The 16,650-nt window shown below is 47.2% G+C and overlaps 1 protein-coding gene across 1 annotated transcript in view; it reads right to left on the reverse strand.

Moving 5' to 3' along the window:
• Positions 1 to 4,021: 4,021 nt before the first annotated feature.
• The window catches only part of B4GALNT2 (beta-1,4-N-acetyl-galactosaminyltransferase 2), a 37,898-nt gene continuing 25,269 nt past the window's right edge, over positions 4,022 to 16,650 (reverse strand). Inside the window, exons 6-11 of the mRNA XM_029929071.1 lie at positions 16,092 to 16,272; positions 15,169 to 15,255; positions 9,631 to 9,818; positions 8,769 to 8,909; positions 5,555 to 5,774; positions 4,022 to 5,076 (exon numbers count right to left, since the gene is read on the reverse strand). Coding sequence (XP_029784931.1) covers positions 4,871 to 5,076; positions 5,555 to 5,774; positions 8,769 to 8,909; positions 9,631 to 9,818; positions 15,169 to 15,255; positions 16,092 to 16,272 — 1,023 coding nt within the window. The 3' untranslated portion in view covers positions 4,022 to 4,870. The remainder of the gene's footprint in view (positions 5,077 to 5,554; positions 5,775 to 8,768; positions 8,910 to 9,630; positions 9,819 to 15,168; positions 15,256 to 16,091; positions 16,273 to 16,650) is intronic.

Genomic DNA, 16,650 nt, shown 5'->3' on the forward strand with positions numbered 1-16,650 from the left:
AGACCTCAGGAAAGAACCAGAAGCCTGTCAAGCATCTCTCATTTCAGCTTTTCCTTGAGCACATGTTGCATTTTTTTTTCCCTAGCTGCAGGCTGGCCTTCTCAACCCTCAGTCCTCATGGCATAATGGGCGTGTCCACAGCTCCTGAGTGTGACATCTGACGTCCAGCCACCCACAGAGCTTTGCTTGGCAGGCCCGATTCGAATTCCAAGAGAGACAGTCTGACTATCCTTGGTGCAAGAGCCTGACTTTCTTGGTCTGATACATTTTGACCAAGGAGAGGAGTCACACACACTCTGTGTAGTTGACCAGCCTGGAAAAGTGGCTCCCAGTTTAGGGAGACACCCTACAAGAACTCTATTTGAACTACTCTTCCCTGCTGGAGTAGAAGGTTCCAGATCTTGGGACAGGGGAGAAAACGTGCCTGGAACATACTGATGACAAGCACAATGTGTCAGAATAGTCCCTGCTGAAGGACGTTGGCCAATGCTCTCGGAGCTGTGAACGCACACAACTTTATTTTCCTATATCACGAATGTGATATTTACTTAGGAAGGTAAACATTTTTCTCAGCCAGGTCTGGGACAAATTAAATAGCTGTCTAAATATTTAAATATTTTAGGGGCCTCTGGGTGGCTTGGTCGGTCAGGCATCCGACTCTTAGTTTTGGCTCAGGTCATGATCTCATGGCTGGTGGGGTTGAGCCCCACGTCAGGCTCTGTGCTGACAGCACGTGGCCTGCTTGGGGTTCCCTCTCTCCCTCTCTTTGTCCCTCCCCAGTTCGCATATATGCACATTCTCTCTCTCTCTCTCTCTCTCATTTTAAAAAGATGTTTAAATATTTTATTTATATCTTAACAATTTAAAAATATTTAAATATTTAAGAGCTATGATAATTGAAACTAGCAAACTGTTAAAATACATGTTCTATTCTCCTAACCTTGACAATATTATCTTTATAATGGCAAAATCACAAATACTGTCAAGCTAAAAGTTGGCAACATACCAAAGCAACGGCATTTAACCATCATTGTGCATGTCTGGTTGTTTAGGTGATGCACTGGTGACATGTGGAAAAGAAAAAACATATAGATAGATAGATGACGAAAATGGAATTCATAATTTATTATATATTTATGGCATATAATTTAATTTTCTTGCTTTTGTTTCCACAAAATCACTAATTATGTGTTAATAATCAACATTTTTCACATAATTTGTAGCCAATGACAGTGTGGGTTTTGGGGGTTTTCTTAATAGATATTTTAATGTTTACTTTCGAGAGAGAGAGACAGAACAGAGCAAGAGCCAGGGAGGGGCAGAGAGAGAGAGAGAAGCACAGAATACGAAGAAGACTCCAGCACAGAGCCCCACGTAAGGCTCAAACCCACAAACCATGATATCATGACCTGAGCCAAAGTTGACCACTTAGCCACTGAGCCACCCAGGTATCTCGGGGTTTTGTTTGTTTGTTTGTTTTTTGTTTTGTTGCCAATGACAATGTTAATCTGTCAACAAACAATACACAATGGATTGAACACGGCCTATATGGTTTGGTTTGGGCCCCACAAACTCAGAATTGTTTTTACATTTTAATGAACTATTAAAAAAAAAGAATATCTGATAGGGACTTTAAGTGGCTCACAAAATCTAAAATATTTACCATCTTGTCCTGTACAAACATTTTGTCAGCCCTTAATTCAAAGTATGCTCTGAGGTCTGGTCTGTGAGCTCTTTGCTACCTCTCTGCCTAGAGATAAGGAGGTTGTATCAGAATTAAAACCATCTGCATCCTTAAGCACATTGTTTTAGTTGAGTTGAGTTGAATTGAGCTGAGTTGAATTGATAGAAGGTCATGGCAAGACTTTCTCAATGAAGGAAGCAGTGTGTAGATTACATTTTGACACGTGCTTCTTATGGATCTGTGGACCTGCACACTGAGTAGCAATAATCCAGGAACTAAAAAATAAAAGATGATTTTGTTCAAAGTGCAAGAAATTTGCCTCAAGAGAAAACTGAAGCAAGTATAAACAATTAAAAACATTTTTTTTATGTCTTTATTTTGAGAGACAGAGACAGAGAGCGAGCTGAGGAGGGGCAGAGATAAAGGGAGACACAGAATCTGAAGCAGGCTCCAGGCTCTGAGCTGTCAGCACAGAGCCCAATGCAGGGCCCGAACCGACGGACCATGAAATCATGACCTGAGCCGAAGTCAGATGCTCAACTGACTGAGCCATCCAGGCGCCCCAAGTGTAAACAATTTTTAAGTTAAAATTATTTTTCATGTTTTTAAAAGTTATTTTTCTTCTAAAATACTCAACATTGGGGTGCCTGACTGGCTCAAGTGGTGGAGCATGTGACTTTTGATATCAGAGTTGTGGGTTTGGGCCCTGCATTGGGTATGGAAATTGCTTAAAAAAATAAAATTAAAAAAAAATTTTAAACTCAAAGTGTTCTATTAAGATTAAAAGACAAAATCAAAATTATAATGGACAATAACCACACTTAAAAATCAAATTTATTCTGTTACTTTAAATTGTTGAAAATTTAAGTCATTCAATATTTTTCTAATAATGAAATTATTGCAACTTCAGCATTCAATAACCAACCGAATTGCCAATATAAAGAATCGGTGTCCCATTTCAAGCATGATACATCTGGATATATGTATATATAAGAATTAAAAAGAGGGTGCCTGGGTGGGTCAGTTGGTTAAGTGTCCGAATTCAGCTCAGGTCATGATCTCCTGGGTTTGTGATTTTGAGCCCTGCATCAGGCTCTGTGCTGATGGCTCAGAGCCTGGAGTACGCTTCAGATTCTGTGTCTCCCTCCCTCTCTGACCCTCCCCTGCTCACACTCTGTCTCTCCCTCTCTCAAAAACTGAACATTAAAAAAATTATTTAGGGGCGCCTGGGTGGATCAGTTGACTAAGCAATCAGCTTCGGCTCAGGTCATGATCTCACCGTCCGTGAGTCTGAGCCCTCGTCAAGCTCTGTGTTGACAGCTCAGAACCTGGAGCCTGCTTCAGATTCAGTATCTCCCTCTCTCTCTAACCTTATCCCTGCTCACGCTGTCTCTCTCTCTCAAAAATAAACAAAAAACATTAAAATTTTTTTTAATTATTTAAAAAAAGAACTAAAGAGTACAAATGGTTTACTATTTTAAAATGTCCCAGAAGCCATTGTGTTGTGAATACTATGCTGATGTTTTAGCGCTTTTAGAACCATGAACGGAAGGCTAGAAAACTAAGTCCTCGGCATGACTCTCCTGGTCTTTATGGGATGTGAGAGGAAGCATTTAAGAAATTAAAACATCTGTTTTTTGCTTTTACCGGAGCATTTGGCAGCACAAGTCTTACCTGCATCCAAAGTGCGGCCATAGACTTTCAGTGCGCCCAGATGCAGCCGTCTTTTGAGGACATGACAAACGAAGCAGCAATTCCCCGGGGCCTGAACGCTGTTAGTCCCAGGAGTGGATATCTAGAGTAACGGGTTGTGCTGTTTCTCTGCTGAGCACTGGATCCCGAGTGACGGACATACCCAGGTGCTCGTCAGCAAACACATGTGATATCCAGGGTTCTCTAATGCACAAGATCCTGCCAGGGGCTTTTCTTGCCTAGTTCTAAGGCAGAGCTGGATGGGACAATCCAACATCGTTCCCCTATAAAGCTACGTTATTGCAGGTAAAGGGCATGTTCTAGCCCCAAATGATTGCCTGTGTTAGTTAAAACTGCCGAAGCTTTTGCAATAGACTCTTTATGACATATGCAATGGAACGAGCTCTGTGTTCAATTCTGGGTTTGGGAGAATTAAGGAAAAAACGGATTGCCAGTCTATATCCATACCTGGGCAAGGCTGAATAAAACAAAATTAACCTCTTTTCTTTACTGCAGGACTTCTCAGAACCTATGCTAACGTGAATTCGCTAATTCACATGCCAATTCACCCATGCTAAGGCGAATGGCAACGTTCCAAGAGGGAGCTACAACTTGCAGTATTTTTCAAAATCATTGGACCACCGACACATTTTGCATGACATTTTATTCACACCTCACAGCTGCACCTTCGGAGACCCTGAGCTACCCTAGACCGTCTTCCGCAGGAAAGAGTGGAGCCCCTAACGGCAGGGCGAGTACAGTACTTGGCGGGTCTGTTGACTCCAGAGGTAACAGGAAGAGCCTTCCCCAACAGCATGTCATGGCTCCTCTCTGCAGATGACGAGGGTCTTGAGTGGTCAGCAATCGGTCTCGAGTTCCTGGAAATGCCGCCGAACTTACTCTGTTTACCAGGGCACCTGAGCACGGGGTCGGAGTTCAATCCCTGGTGTTCCGGAAGGTGTCCTTGGAGTAGTGAGTCTGATGCCAGGGAAACGTTCATCCTGGCAGGCAATGGACCACAAGGCTCTCCTCCCTCTCTCTGCTGCCCGAATCCCACCATCTTCCAGGCTCCCGACCAGCTCACTCAGCTGCCTGAGCATTGGTCCCTCTTCCCTCCTCTGACCCTCCAAACCTGGCTGCACAATTCTGCAAAAACCCTTCAGCCATTCTTTCGACCAAGGATACAACCCACAGTATCCTCTCGTGCATGAGATCAAATGAGATGACTCGAGCTACTGTGGGTGCGAATGCTCGGGAAACGGTAACTCATCATACAAACAATGACTGTTACTGACACGCCTCTGTTGGTCCATTTCTAACGACCCTTAGCCTCTCTGACGGATAGTTCTGGTAACTGAGCCTGACCCGTCTGCCCCACCCACGGGCTTGTTGTTTCCAGCCCCGTCTTCTCAGGAGTCCTCCGACCAAACCAGTTCCGCTGTTCCGGACACCCACGGCCAGTAAGTCTAGAGCATTCCTGATGCCCGGGCACCTTCATGTGGAGCACTGGAGATGGTTCTTGAAGTAGTGGAGAGCAAGCTTGAACTGGATCTGGTCCTTGGTGTTGGTCCGGAAGGCGCCGTAGGTTTTCTCCAGCTTGGCCAGCTCTAGGTCCGCCACTGGAGAACGGGCCTGGTGACCTATAATCACTTCTGGGCACGACCCTACAAGCAAGCTGCCGAGCCCGTCAATAAAGAACTCTGTGAAGAGAGAGAGAGAACATGTGCTACAGACAAAGACCCAGGGCCATATTCCAGATCAGGGTGTGGGGGGGAGGAGGGGCGGCGGCAGGGAGAGGGCGCAGTTTATGCCCCTGCGGAGGTCAAGTCCATGCAAAGCCACCTGCCAAGCCGATGAATGCGAAGGAATTACTAAGCACATTTCTCAGGGATGCAGCCGGAGTGGCAGAGAGACACAGAGCAGCTTTCCAGGCTGGACAGAACTATGAGGTCCCGAACTGAGGGAGTGAGAAGGGAAGGAGGGAGAGGACAGACGTGTACGGGAAGGGGCGTCTCACACAGGAGCAGCCGGTGGGAGATAAGAAGCAAAGCGAGGGGGAGAAGGGAGGCAAGCGAGACCTTGAGCTCCCCAGTGGCGCACATGGCCCTTAGGAAGAACAGACTCCTGAGGTCAGTCCCGAGGCCAGAACCTTCCTGGCTCTTTCAGCTTTTCCCCCACCTGAGTGAGCCACTCGCTGCAGGCGGGGGTCGAAGCCAACTCTCTGGAGTCGCTCTGTGTGGGCCAGGAAGAAGTTGACCACGCCACTGGTCACCACACAGCGGGGGAAGCCATCCAGGGGTCTGAAGGAGCCTGGCCTCCGGTGAAGACAGTCTCCATTTGGACTCTTCTCCAGCAACAGCTTAAACTGGAACACGTTTCCAAGCACACTGCCACCTACCTGACCGATGGCGGAGAGACGCACGTCAGAGAACACAGACTTGATATTCATGTGGCCTCCGCCAGGAAGCCTTCCTGGACTGAACCTCAGTTACTGATGAGGGAGCAAAAGGTGGGCTAAGGGGCAAAGCACTAGCGAATACCTGACAACACCCCCACACCCCCACCACGTGACATTCCTCAGGCACTCCTGCCCAAAAACAAAGAAAAGGCGAAAACAAACGGTTAATAGAGATTGCTCTCCTGCAGGACCTGAGTCTCCATCAGTTTGCAACTCTCTTGATTAACAAGAAAAAAGTAATCTCAGAAACCTATAGACTCAATTTCCTGGGACCCAAATGTCACCCTCCCCTCCGTAGGATAGAAACTCTTAGATGATCCATCACTCCTCACACTTATAGTACAGCTCTTTCTGCCTAAGGGCCCTGTCCTTGTGCTATAATAAAAACACATTTTTTGCACCCAAGACGTCTCAAGGATTCTTTCTTGGCCGTCAGCTCTGATCCCCAACACCTCAAACCACATCAGTTACAAGAGTCACACCTGGGGCTCCTGGGTGGCTCCGTTGGTTAAGTGTCCAACTAGGGCTCAGGTCATGATCTTGCTGTTCCCAGGTTCGAGCCCCGCATCAGGCTGTGTGCTGACAGCTCAGAGCCTGGAGCCTGCCTCAGATTCTGTGTCTCCCTCTCTCTCTGCTCCTCCCCTGCTCACACTCTGTCTCTCTCTCAAAAATAAATAAACATTTTAACATGTAAGAAAATAAATAACTAAAAGCAAGAAACACACCTGTACTCTATCTACCCTTCACACTATCCCTTGGATACATTCTTTTTGCTGTTGCAACACCACCTTCCACACACCGGCTAGGTCCTTTGATGTTTTCATTCCTACCTTTCTTAAAAATGCTTATTTATTTTTGAGAGAGAGTGAATAGGGGAGGAGCAGAAAGAGAGAGAGAGACAGAGGATCCGAAACAGGCTTTGAGCTAAAACAGGCTCTGGGCTGTCAGCACAGAGCCCAATGCAGGGCTTGAACTCACAAAGCTGGAGATCACGACCTGAGCTGAAGTCAGCTGCTTAACTGACAAAGCCACCCAAGTGTCCCCGACCTTTTCATTTCTACTCACCCCAGAAATTCTCCGTGGTGGGAGCAGAAAGCACCCGCCCCAAGGGCAGACCGCTCTGCTCCGCTTCCCTACAGCAAGCTTGCTGTTTGCAGAAGGTAAGTCACTCCCTTCCACTGACGAGGAGCGGAGTGGGGGCCCCGCTGCTGGGCCCCCGGCAGCGAGCCTTGTGTCTCAAGCTGCCTCCCTCCCCCTGCTCTGCTCCTGGCCCCCCTCCCTCGGAGGAGAGGAGAGTCACCGCTTCTTTCCTTCGTGTAGCAAACAGACCCTCTGAGTTTGAAGTGGACTAAATGAAGAGACAGCCAACTACACCACTAACGCTCCCCACTTCCCTTGCAAGGTTTGACCGCGTGTCTGAGTCATGGGGATGGAAGGGATGAAAGTTAGAAGGGATGTCTGCAACTTCTAGCACGTTCTTCAAAGACAAATGCTTGTCCTCCAAGCTCTCTCCCCCTTTCTTCTGGCCACGCAGCCGGGGACCATAAGAGGACAGGGGGCACCTAGGGAAGGAGGCTGGCCCAGGCTGGCCCTGGGAGCAGGGTCAAGGGCCAGGTCAGAAATTCACACGACAGGAACTAGGCTTTCTGCTTTGCTGCTGCTACTGTGATTTGCTGTGATTTGCTCCCTGGGAGAGCAGCCAGGAGATAATCGTAGTCAAACCTCCATCCATTTCCTGGTTGGTTTGTTTGTTTAGTTTTTATTGAGATCCTTGACACATTAAAATTGCACATAAACATTTTTAAGTAATATGTATTTAAGGTGTACGGCTTGATGTTTTGATATATGATACACTGTGAATATCTCACCACAATCAAACTACTTAGCATATCATCACTTCTTCGTGTGTGTGTGTGTGTGTGTGTGTGTGTGTGTGTGTGTGTGAGGCCAGATGACTAAAGATCTAGTCCACACATTTCAAGGATACAATACAGTATTATTAACTATAGTTACCTTTTTCTTTTCTATATATGAAATGACTTTTGATGTTTTCATTCTTTTCTTTCTTCTTCTTTTTTTGTTTTTTGTTTTTGAGAGAGCCGGGGAGAGGGGCAGAGGTAAAGAGAGAAAGAGAGACTCCCAAACAGGCTCCATGCTCAGAGCAGAGCCTGATGCAGGGCCTGATCCTGGGATCATGACTTGAGCCAAAATCAAGAGTCAGATGCTTAACCGACTGAGCCACCCAGGTGTCCCTTCTTTCTTCCTCTCCTCCTCCTCCTCCTTCTTCTCCTTTTAATCTCAATAAGGCTATGTGTGCTTTTAAAACTTTGTACCATTCACATTTTTTTAATGGTGTGTGACAGAGGGGCCCCTGATGGTTCAATCGGTTAAGCGTCAGACTTTGGCTCAGCTCATGATCTTGAGCCCCGCGTCGAGCTCTGTGCTGACCACTCAGAGCCTGGAGCCTGCTTCGGATTCTGTCTCCCTCTCTCTCTGCCCCTCCCCCACTCAGACTCTGTCTGTCTCACTCTGCCTCTCAAAAATAAATAAACATTGAAATAAGCTTAGAAAATAATAAAATTTAAAAATCAATGGTGTGTGACAGAACCAGTCCAGGGAGGAAGTTAAAAGTGATAATTAACACACCATTTTAAAGATAGAACAAGGGTTCATGGGGGAGGGGGCGTGTAATTCACTCAAAGAAAAGTCAATGTGGAGGCAGAATCAGAGGCTGCACACCTCCTGACTCCCGGTGTGATGCTCTCAACCCAAGCTGTGCTGTCTTATTCATGTCCTGCATCGGCCCCTCGCCCTCCCCCTCCCTCTCTTGCCCCTTCCTCCCTTCCCTCCCCTTCCCCTTCCCTCTCTTGGCTGTCTCTACGGATCGGATCGGATCGGATCAAAGCGAGGGTAAAACCGACGACTCTGCCTTACCACGTCCAGTTCCGTTTTCTCTAGGACATCCACCAGCACCTCGATCTTGGTCTTGTCGTTGAAGAGGAAGTCATCATCCACCCAGAGGACGTATTTGGTGGTGACCTGAGAGATGGCCAGGTTCCTACCGGCAAACCAGCCCTGCAGGCAGAATGAGGTTCGAGTCCAGGTTGCCGGCCCTGGCCACGTGTTAGAACCACCTGGGAGCTTTCTAACTTCCCAACAGCCAGGCTGCACTGCAAACAGCAGCTGAGAACCACTGGGCTAAACGGAGCCCGTGTCTCAGAGACACTGGAGGAAGGACAGTGACGCCCCGAATCAAAGGCTGACATGAAGAAAAGGCCAGGAACCCCTTCACTTGGTCCCAGGGTCAGTGGGGGTCCCCCTCCACCTGACTGAGTCTCTGTGGCTCTCCTTCCATTTCCCCTCCTGGTGTCTGGAAGGTGTTGGAGGCTGGGACACTAAGGCATATGTAATACCTTTTTCTTTCTGTGTGTCCTTGAAGGAAGAGGTGAGAGAAAGAGAGAGAGAGGGAGAGCGCCCCTAGCTTGTGTGGCATCATAGGGATCACGAGGTTCCTGTTACTGGATCTGCAGGTCAGGAATCCTTCGGATGTCGGAGACCTCAAGTCACTTAGAAAGACCCAGTTACTGTCCACATCAAGCGTGAGGAAAGGCAGATTGACCATCTTGTTAGTGCAGAAAAGTAAGAGTGACCCGATTTCTCTGTGAATGTGGAGTCAGCAATGGGACCCAGAGGAGAATCCTGCTTTCTGGGGAAGGCCACTCAGGCAGCCCCATCCAGGGAAGAAACGACTCAGGGTCCCAGGACCCAGAGTCCTCCCCATCTGCGAGGGACGTACCTTCCCAAAGGGCATGGTGTAATACTCCACATGGTTGTCCTTGATCTGCAGGGGCTCCTTGCTGTCATCGGCCACGATCACGGTCAAGTCTGGGTAGAACTTCCGAATGCTCTGGAGCATGGTCATGAGCTTGTGGGGACGGAGGAAAGTTTTGGTGGCAATGGTCACCAGGTCTCTGAGCTTCCTCTCTAGGCAAGAAAGGGTGGATGTCATGAATAGACACTTCTCCAAAGAAGACGTCCAGACGGCCAACCAACACATGAAAAAATGCTCAGCATCACTCATCGAGGAAATACAAACCAAAACACAACGAGATACCATCTCACACCTGTCAGAATGGCTAACATAAATAACTCAGATGTTGGTGAGGATGTGGAGAAAGAGGATTTTTTTTTGCACTGCTGGTGGGAATTCGAACTGGTGCAGCCACTGGAAAACAGTGTGGAGGTTCCTCAAAAAAGTTAAAAACAGAACTACCCTAGGACCCAGCAATTGCACTATTAGGTGTTTATCCAAGGGATACAGGTGTGCTGTTCCAAAGGGGCACATGTACCCCAATTTTCATAGCAGCACTATCAACAATAGCCAAATGTCCATCGACGGATGAATGGATAAAGAAGGTGTGGTATGGATGTATATACAATGGAGTATTACTCGACAATCAAAAAAGAATGAAATCTTGCCATTTGCAACTACGTGGATGGAACTAGAGCCTGTTCTGCTATGCGAAATGAGTCAGAGAAAGACAAATATCATATGACTTCACTCATATGAGGACTTTAAGATACAAAGCAGATGAACATAAGGGAAGGGAAGCAAAAAGAATATAAAAACAGGGAGAGGGACAAAACATAAGAGACTCTTTTTTATTAAATTTTTTTTGCATTTATTTATTTTTTGAGAGATAGAGTGAGACAGAGCATGAATGGGGAGGATCAGAGAGAGAAGGAGACACAGAATCCAAAGCAGGTCCCAGGCTCTGAGCAAGCACTCAGCACAGAACCTGACACAGGGCTCGAACCCACCAACTGTGAGATCATGACCTGAGCTGAAGTCAGATGCTCAACCGACTGAGCCACTCAGGTGCCCCAAAAGACTCTTAAGTATGGAGAACAAACAGAGGGTTGCTGGAGGCATTGTGGGAGGGGGATGGGCTAAAGGGGTAAGAGGCATTAAGGAATCCACTCCTAAAATCATTGTTGCACTATATGCTAACTAATTTGGGTGTAAATTTAAAAATAAATACATTTTTTAAGTAAAAAAAAGAAAACGAAAGAAAGGGTAGATGTCAGAGCTCTGCCTCCTGGGAAGCCTCACTGACTTAATTTGCTTTGTTCTGGTGATTTCTTGATGCCATGACCTGTCAGCCTGGGCCTCATGCCTCTGGCACACAGTGCTTAGTAAGAGTTTGTTAATTGAATAGAAAATAAGTATACTGAAAACATATCCATCGGTGCCTGGGTGGCTTAGTCGGTTAAGCGTCCGGCTTCGGCTCAGGTCATGATCTCACAGTTCGTGGGTTCGGGCCCCGAGTCGAGCTCTGTGCTGTCAGCTCAGAGCCTGGGGCCTATCTTTAGATTCTGTGTCTCCCTCTCTCTCTGACCCTCCACTGCTCACGTGGTCTCTCTCTCAAAAATAAATAACAAAAAAAATTTTTTTAAAGAAACATATCCAACTTGCTGAACTTTTATCTATGTTCTAGAATTTCTTTCCCTGGTTCTGTTGGCTCCCCTGGGCCATTTCCTCTGTGTGAGTGCTTTGCTTTATGTTTGCCTGCCAGCACTTAGCTTCCACCTTGTTTTCCTGTTAATACTAGGAGTTGAGATGCACAGAGAGCTCTACCCACCAAGGGGTTCAAGATGGAGGGACATGGGGCCCAAGGAGGAGTAAAGATCTAAAGGACTTGAGATGTGCCCGTGTCACCAGCTGCACTTCTAGAGAGAAATGCCCTTGGTCTTTCTCCCCGGGAAGACATGAGTGGAACTTGGTCTACCTGGAAAGTAGAAGCCTTGGACCAGATCGTCCAGCTTAAGGTGTGCGTGTGACACACATAAAAGCTTGGAAAAGGAACAGCTTTTCTATGGAAAAGTCCTCATGATGAACGAGCTGGAGCCGCTGGTTGTGTTTTGGGGATTTAGTCACCAAACACGGAGCCACGCCAGGTGACTGACCCCATGGGATGTCCGGGCGGGGATGGGGTCCGTGGGAGGCAATGTGTGCTGAAAGCCATCACCCTGCCCACGGCTGCGGGTGACTGCCCCACAACCCGACTGTCTCAGAACGACAGGAGTCATCATTCCAGAAACCTCTTTTTTGAATATCTGTTGCACCATCACATCAGTTCCTCCTGGGTCTCAGGGAGTGAGAGAAAAGCGGTGCTCAGTGGAGAGAGTCCAGTAAATCGCGCTCAGGGGCCTGTCACATGAATCATTTCCTCCCTTTTCTTGGGCCACAAGACAACCTTGTCTTTTTCCTTACACAGTAAAGAGACGGCCAGGGGCATGAATTACTATAGGATGTGGCCCAGGTAGGGGACTCCTGGCTAAGTTGCCGGTGTAGCTTTCTACTGGAGAGTCCTTATTTTTCCTAATACATAGCAATAATAAAGATACAAAGATATAACCAGGCTTGAAAGCGCATGTCAGTCCCAAGGAACAGAAATAAGGAGTGAGCAGGCGTGGAGCCGGGGCCTGCGGCATTCTGGAATCCGAAGCAGCAGCAGAAGCTGATTCTGAGGCGTGATGGAATCAAGGTGTCTCGGGGGACGTGTGGGTCCAGAGCCAGGCTTTTTTTTTTTTTTTTTACTGTTTATATATTTATTTTGTGTATGGTGGGGGAAGGGGCACAGAGAAATGGGGAAGGAAAGAATCTCAACGAGGCTCTGATGTTGGCACAGAGTCCAGTAGGGGACTCGATCTCACCAACTGTGAGATCATGACTGGAGCCAAAATCAAGAATCAGACACTTAAACAACTGAGCCACCCAGGCGCCCCCAGAGCCAGGGTTTTTGCTAGAAGCCACGGAATGGAGCTAGGTGGCACACCCTCCATCCCTCACCACGTACCACCTGCCAGGCAGAGAATCCCAGGACAGCCCTCACCCCTGCACACACCTCAGGGCACAGACAGAAATGACGCCACCTGCCAGCCGTGACCTGTGGCACGCCGCCGTCAGAGCCAGCACCTGGCTCTTCAGTAACTCCGATATCACCATGAGACAGTCAGAAGAGGGAAGGGAGAGAGAAAACAAAACCAGCAGGCAAACCACCTGTTCAAGATGAGCTCACCAACCAAAATTACAAAACACCTAAAGAAAATTAGTATGAACCAGAACAGCCAACGAATCCACTGCGAAATCTACCGGGTACACATGAACCCGTTCCAGATAGACTGACGGTAATAGAGAACTCCGAAAATGACTTAAAATGATAAGGCTTAAAATCTTTAAAGCAATATAGGGCACCTGGGTGGCTCAGTCAGTTAAGAGTCCAACTCCACCTCAGGTGATGATCTTATGGTTCATGGGTTCGAGTCCCACAGTGGGCTCTATGCTGACAGCTCAGAGCCTGAAGCCTGCTTCATGTTCTGTGTCTCCCTCTCTCTCTGCCCCTCTGTCACTCATGAGCTGTGTGTGTCTCTCTCTCAAAAACACATAAACGTTAAAAAAATGATAATAGTTCAATTTGTATTTTGAATAAACTCTTTGGATAGAATAGATTTTGAATACATACATAACACATCCAAAAATGCCATTATTCCAAATTCTAAATATCGAAAGTTATGCCATGAAAATATTTCCTCCCATCTCTGTCCCCCAATTAGGAAACCAGGAGGCAACCATATTACCAACTTCTTGCTTTTTTTTCCCTTAATCAAGCAATGAATATACATGTGTTTTTTTCTCTCTTTCTTTTTACAGCTTAGCTGTACCCGCTTCTTCTGTACCCGCTTATAACTTGTAAAGCATTTTGAACCTGCATTAAAAAAAAAAAAAAACTCCTGTTTTTCCCTCCTTCAGACTGCCACTGCATGGAATTTCATTATATGGATGGATCACACTTGATCTAACCAGTGCATCCCACTACTCCGGTTTTTGCTAAAATAAAGAATCGCAAATAAACGTCACTTCACACAGATGTAAATGTAGTATCATAATTTCTAGAAGTTCAATTGCTGGCCCGAAGGGAATCACATCCCAAATATTGACAGGTATTGTCAAATTGCTTCCAGAAAGGCTGGGCCAATGTACGCATCTCACCAGGGCTTTCTAAGAATGCCTGCTCCCAGGGGCACTGGGGTGGCTCAGTCAGTTAAGCGTCTGACTTCAGCTCAGGACATGATCTCCTGGTTTGTGAGTTCAAGCCTCGCCTTGGGGTCTGTGCAGACAGCTCAGAGCCTGGAGCCTGCTTTGGATTCTGTGTCTCCCTCTCCCTCTGCACCACTCCCCCACCTCTCAAAAATAAATAAAGATTTTAAAAATTTTAAAAAAGAGAACACCTGCTCCCCACTCCTCCTCCACTCCTTTCTGATACGAATGTATTTCACATTTGCACTTTTTTTCAGCATGAGACTGAGCATATATTTTAAGGGCTGAAAGTATTGTTGAATCTGTAAAAAGCTGTGCATTTTCCCACTGGCTTATTACATGTTTTTTAACATTTATTTAAGTAATCTCTACACCCAGCATGGGGCTCAAACTCCCGACCCCCAGAGCAAGGGGCACATGTCCCACCAACTGGACCGCCCGGCGCTCTGGCTTCTTAGATGTTCTTATTGATTCCCTGGCGCTTTCAAAGAAAAGGACACCTTTCACTTTAACGTGTGTTGGAGATATTTGTTCCCCCAATTTGCTCTTTGTCATTTGCCTTTGCTTTTGGTGGGTTTCTGCCATAAAAACATTGAAAAATTTTATGTATTTTATGTGTGTCGTCTTTCCTTTCTGTCCTTTGTGTTTTGCGACATAGTTAGAAAGGTCTTATACTCTAGGCTTATTATTTTTTTTTTTTAGCTCCATGGGTTTTTTTTTCTAGCACTTAAAAATATGAGCTATTTGATCAATTTGGAGTTTATGTTGGTATGAGCAGTAAGATAGATTCAACTTTCTGTCTTCCACGTAGCTCCACAGCTGGCCCACGTGATTTGTTGGATAATCCATCTTTTTACCCTTTAATCTGAAAAGCTACCTTTATTACATGGTAAAATTCCAACGTGTTTGTTTCTGAATTTCTAGCCTGACTCCACTGCCATATCTAGCCACGTTCCTGTGCCGCTCTTTTTTTATGACTATTACTTATTAAGATGTTGTCTTTTTTTTTTTTTTCAAAATAAGCACAACCGTATAATAAGTTAAATATGATGAAGCGATATTAGAAGAGAGTGTCCTAGGATTTTTTGCCCCCAGGCAAAGCTTATTTGTCAGAATCATATCAGAGCTGTTATTTTCATCATTCTCCTCCTCCACCCCACAGGGGGTCTCTTCCGAGTTTCACCAATAGCTCCACAGGATCCCACCCTTGAGCCCCAGGGGCAAGGACCTCACCTGGTCCAGGGTCATGTAACTTGGGGATGACAGGATGGCGGATGGTCACTGGAAACCTGGCCACTGAGGACTTGGACTGCAGACTCACTGGAGGGAGAAATAAGGTCAAGGTGGGCAGCACCGCGTCTGGCTCTCTCTCCACGATGCCCCAGGGAAGCCGATTTGAAGCAAAGGTCAAGGTCTGGTAGAGAATGTCCTGCCTGGGATGAGACTGAGGACACATAAGGTTGACCACATTCTGGCTCCTGACCTGCTGTGTGTCCCTGGGGCAACCTGCTGCCTGTCCCCCCCCTTTTTAATTAAGTAAGTTCTATGCCTAATATGGGGCTCGAACTCACGACCCACAACCTCGAAAATGAGAATCGCATGCTCTACTGACTGAGCCACCCAGGCGCCCCAAAAGAGAAAAGAGCGACTTGAATTCATCCAGAAGGAAACTGGGGCTGTCACCAGAACAGCAAGAATTATTCTCCCGGGGAATTTCTGGGGTGGGGGCAGGACACTGGGATGGGAGTGGGGGACAAAGCCACTGCCCTTGGGACTGGGAGTTCCCCCACATCCCTCCTTCTTGTTAGTGCCCAGGACGTGACACTGATGCCCAGACTGCTCCCCTCACCCCCACAGCTGAGAGCTACAGGTACTGGGGAACAGGGTCCGATGGTTTCCTGGTGTGCAGCACGGATGATCCGCCCTCACAGACAGGTACGTGTTCTTTCCTTCCGGTTGTGCTACAGGGTCAATGGCAACACAGGGATACTGTGGGATATGGTCGTTGGGAAGTTTAGACACCCAGGGTTGGAAACAGGAGCAAGGAAAGAATCGTAAATGCAGGCAGGCTTCCTGGAGGAGGCAGACTTGGAGAGGGTCCGGTGGGTTTTTTTCCCCACTCCCTAGCATTTTGCTGTCCAAGGACAGGCTCTTACCCACGTCCACCCTGTGCTGTTGGTACACGGTGCTGGTGTATGTCACGTGCTGGAGGACGAAATTCAAAAGCTTCCGGTTACTGGTCGAAATGGTCAGCTGCTTCTGGCCTCTGCCCTGCACCACACTGTCTGGGGTGTCAGCAAGGGTGTTCAGTGTCCCCAGAGAAGCTGTCAGGGTGACCTAGGGTGGATGAGGGAAAAAGACGCTAAATGCTAGGAAAAGTACATACCCGGGATGGCCAGCAGGGGGCAGAGCACATGAGGGAAAGAGGAGGCGCTGTTGGGTGCTCCTGAAAGCTGGGGTCTGGCTCCCCAGCCAGTTGCAGCTCTATCCTCAACAAAGTAGAATCAAGTTCTGGGGCCTGGTGGGTGCAAGGGCCGTTGCTCTCTCATCCCTCGGCTTACAAGATACCATTCTTCCAGATTTCTTTTTACTGCCATTGGCCACGTCTTTGGACGTCCACTGCCTCTTCCTCTGTCTGATCTCCAAACGGAGTTTTTCAAGGTTTAGGTCTGCAAGCTTTTCTCTTCCTTCTAGAGGAGGTGGCTTTATATATAT

The sequence above is a fragment of the Suricata suricatta genome, chromosome 17, assembly GCF_006229205.1.
Source record: "Suricata suricatta isolate VVHF042 chromosome 17, meerkat_22Aug2017_6uvM2_HiC, whole genome shotgun sequence".
In the NCBI taxonomy this organism is placed as follows: domain Eukaryota; kingdom Metazoa; phylum Chordata; class Mammalia; order Carnivora; family Herpestidae; genus Suricata; species Suricata suricatta.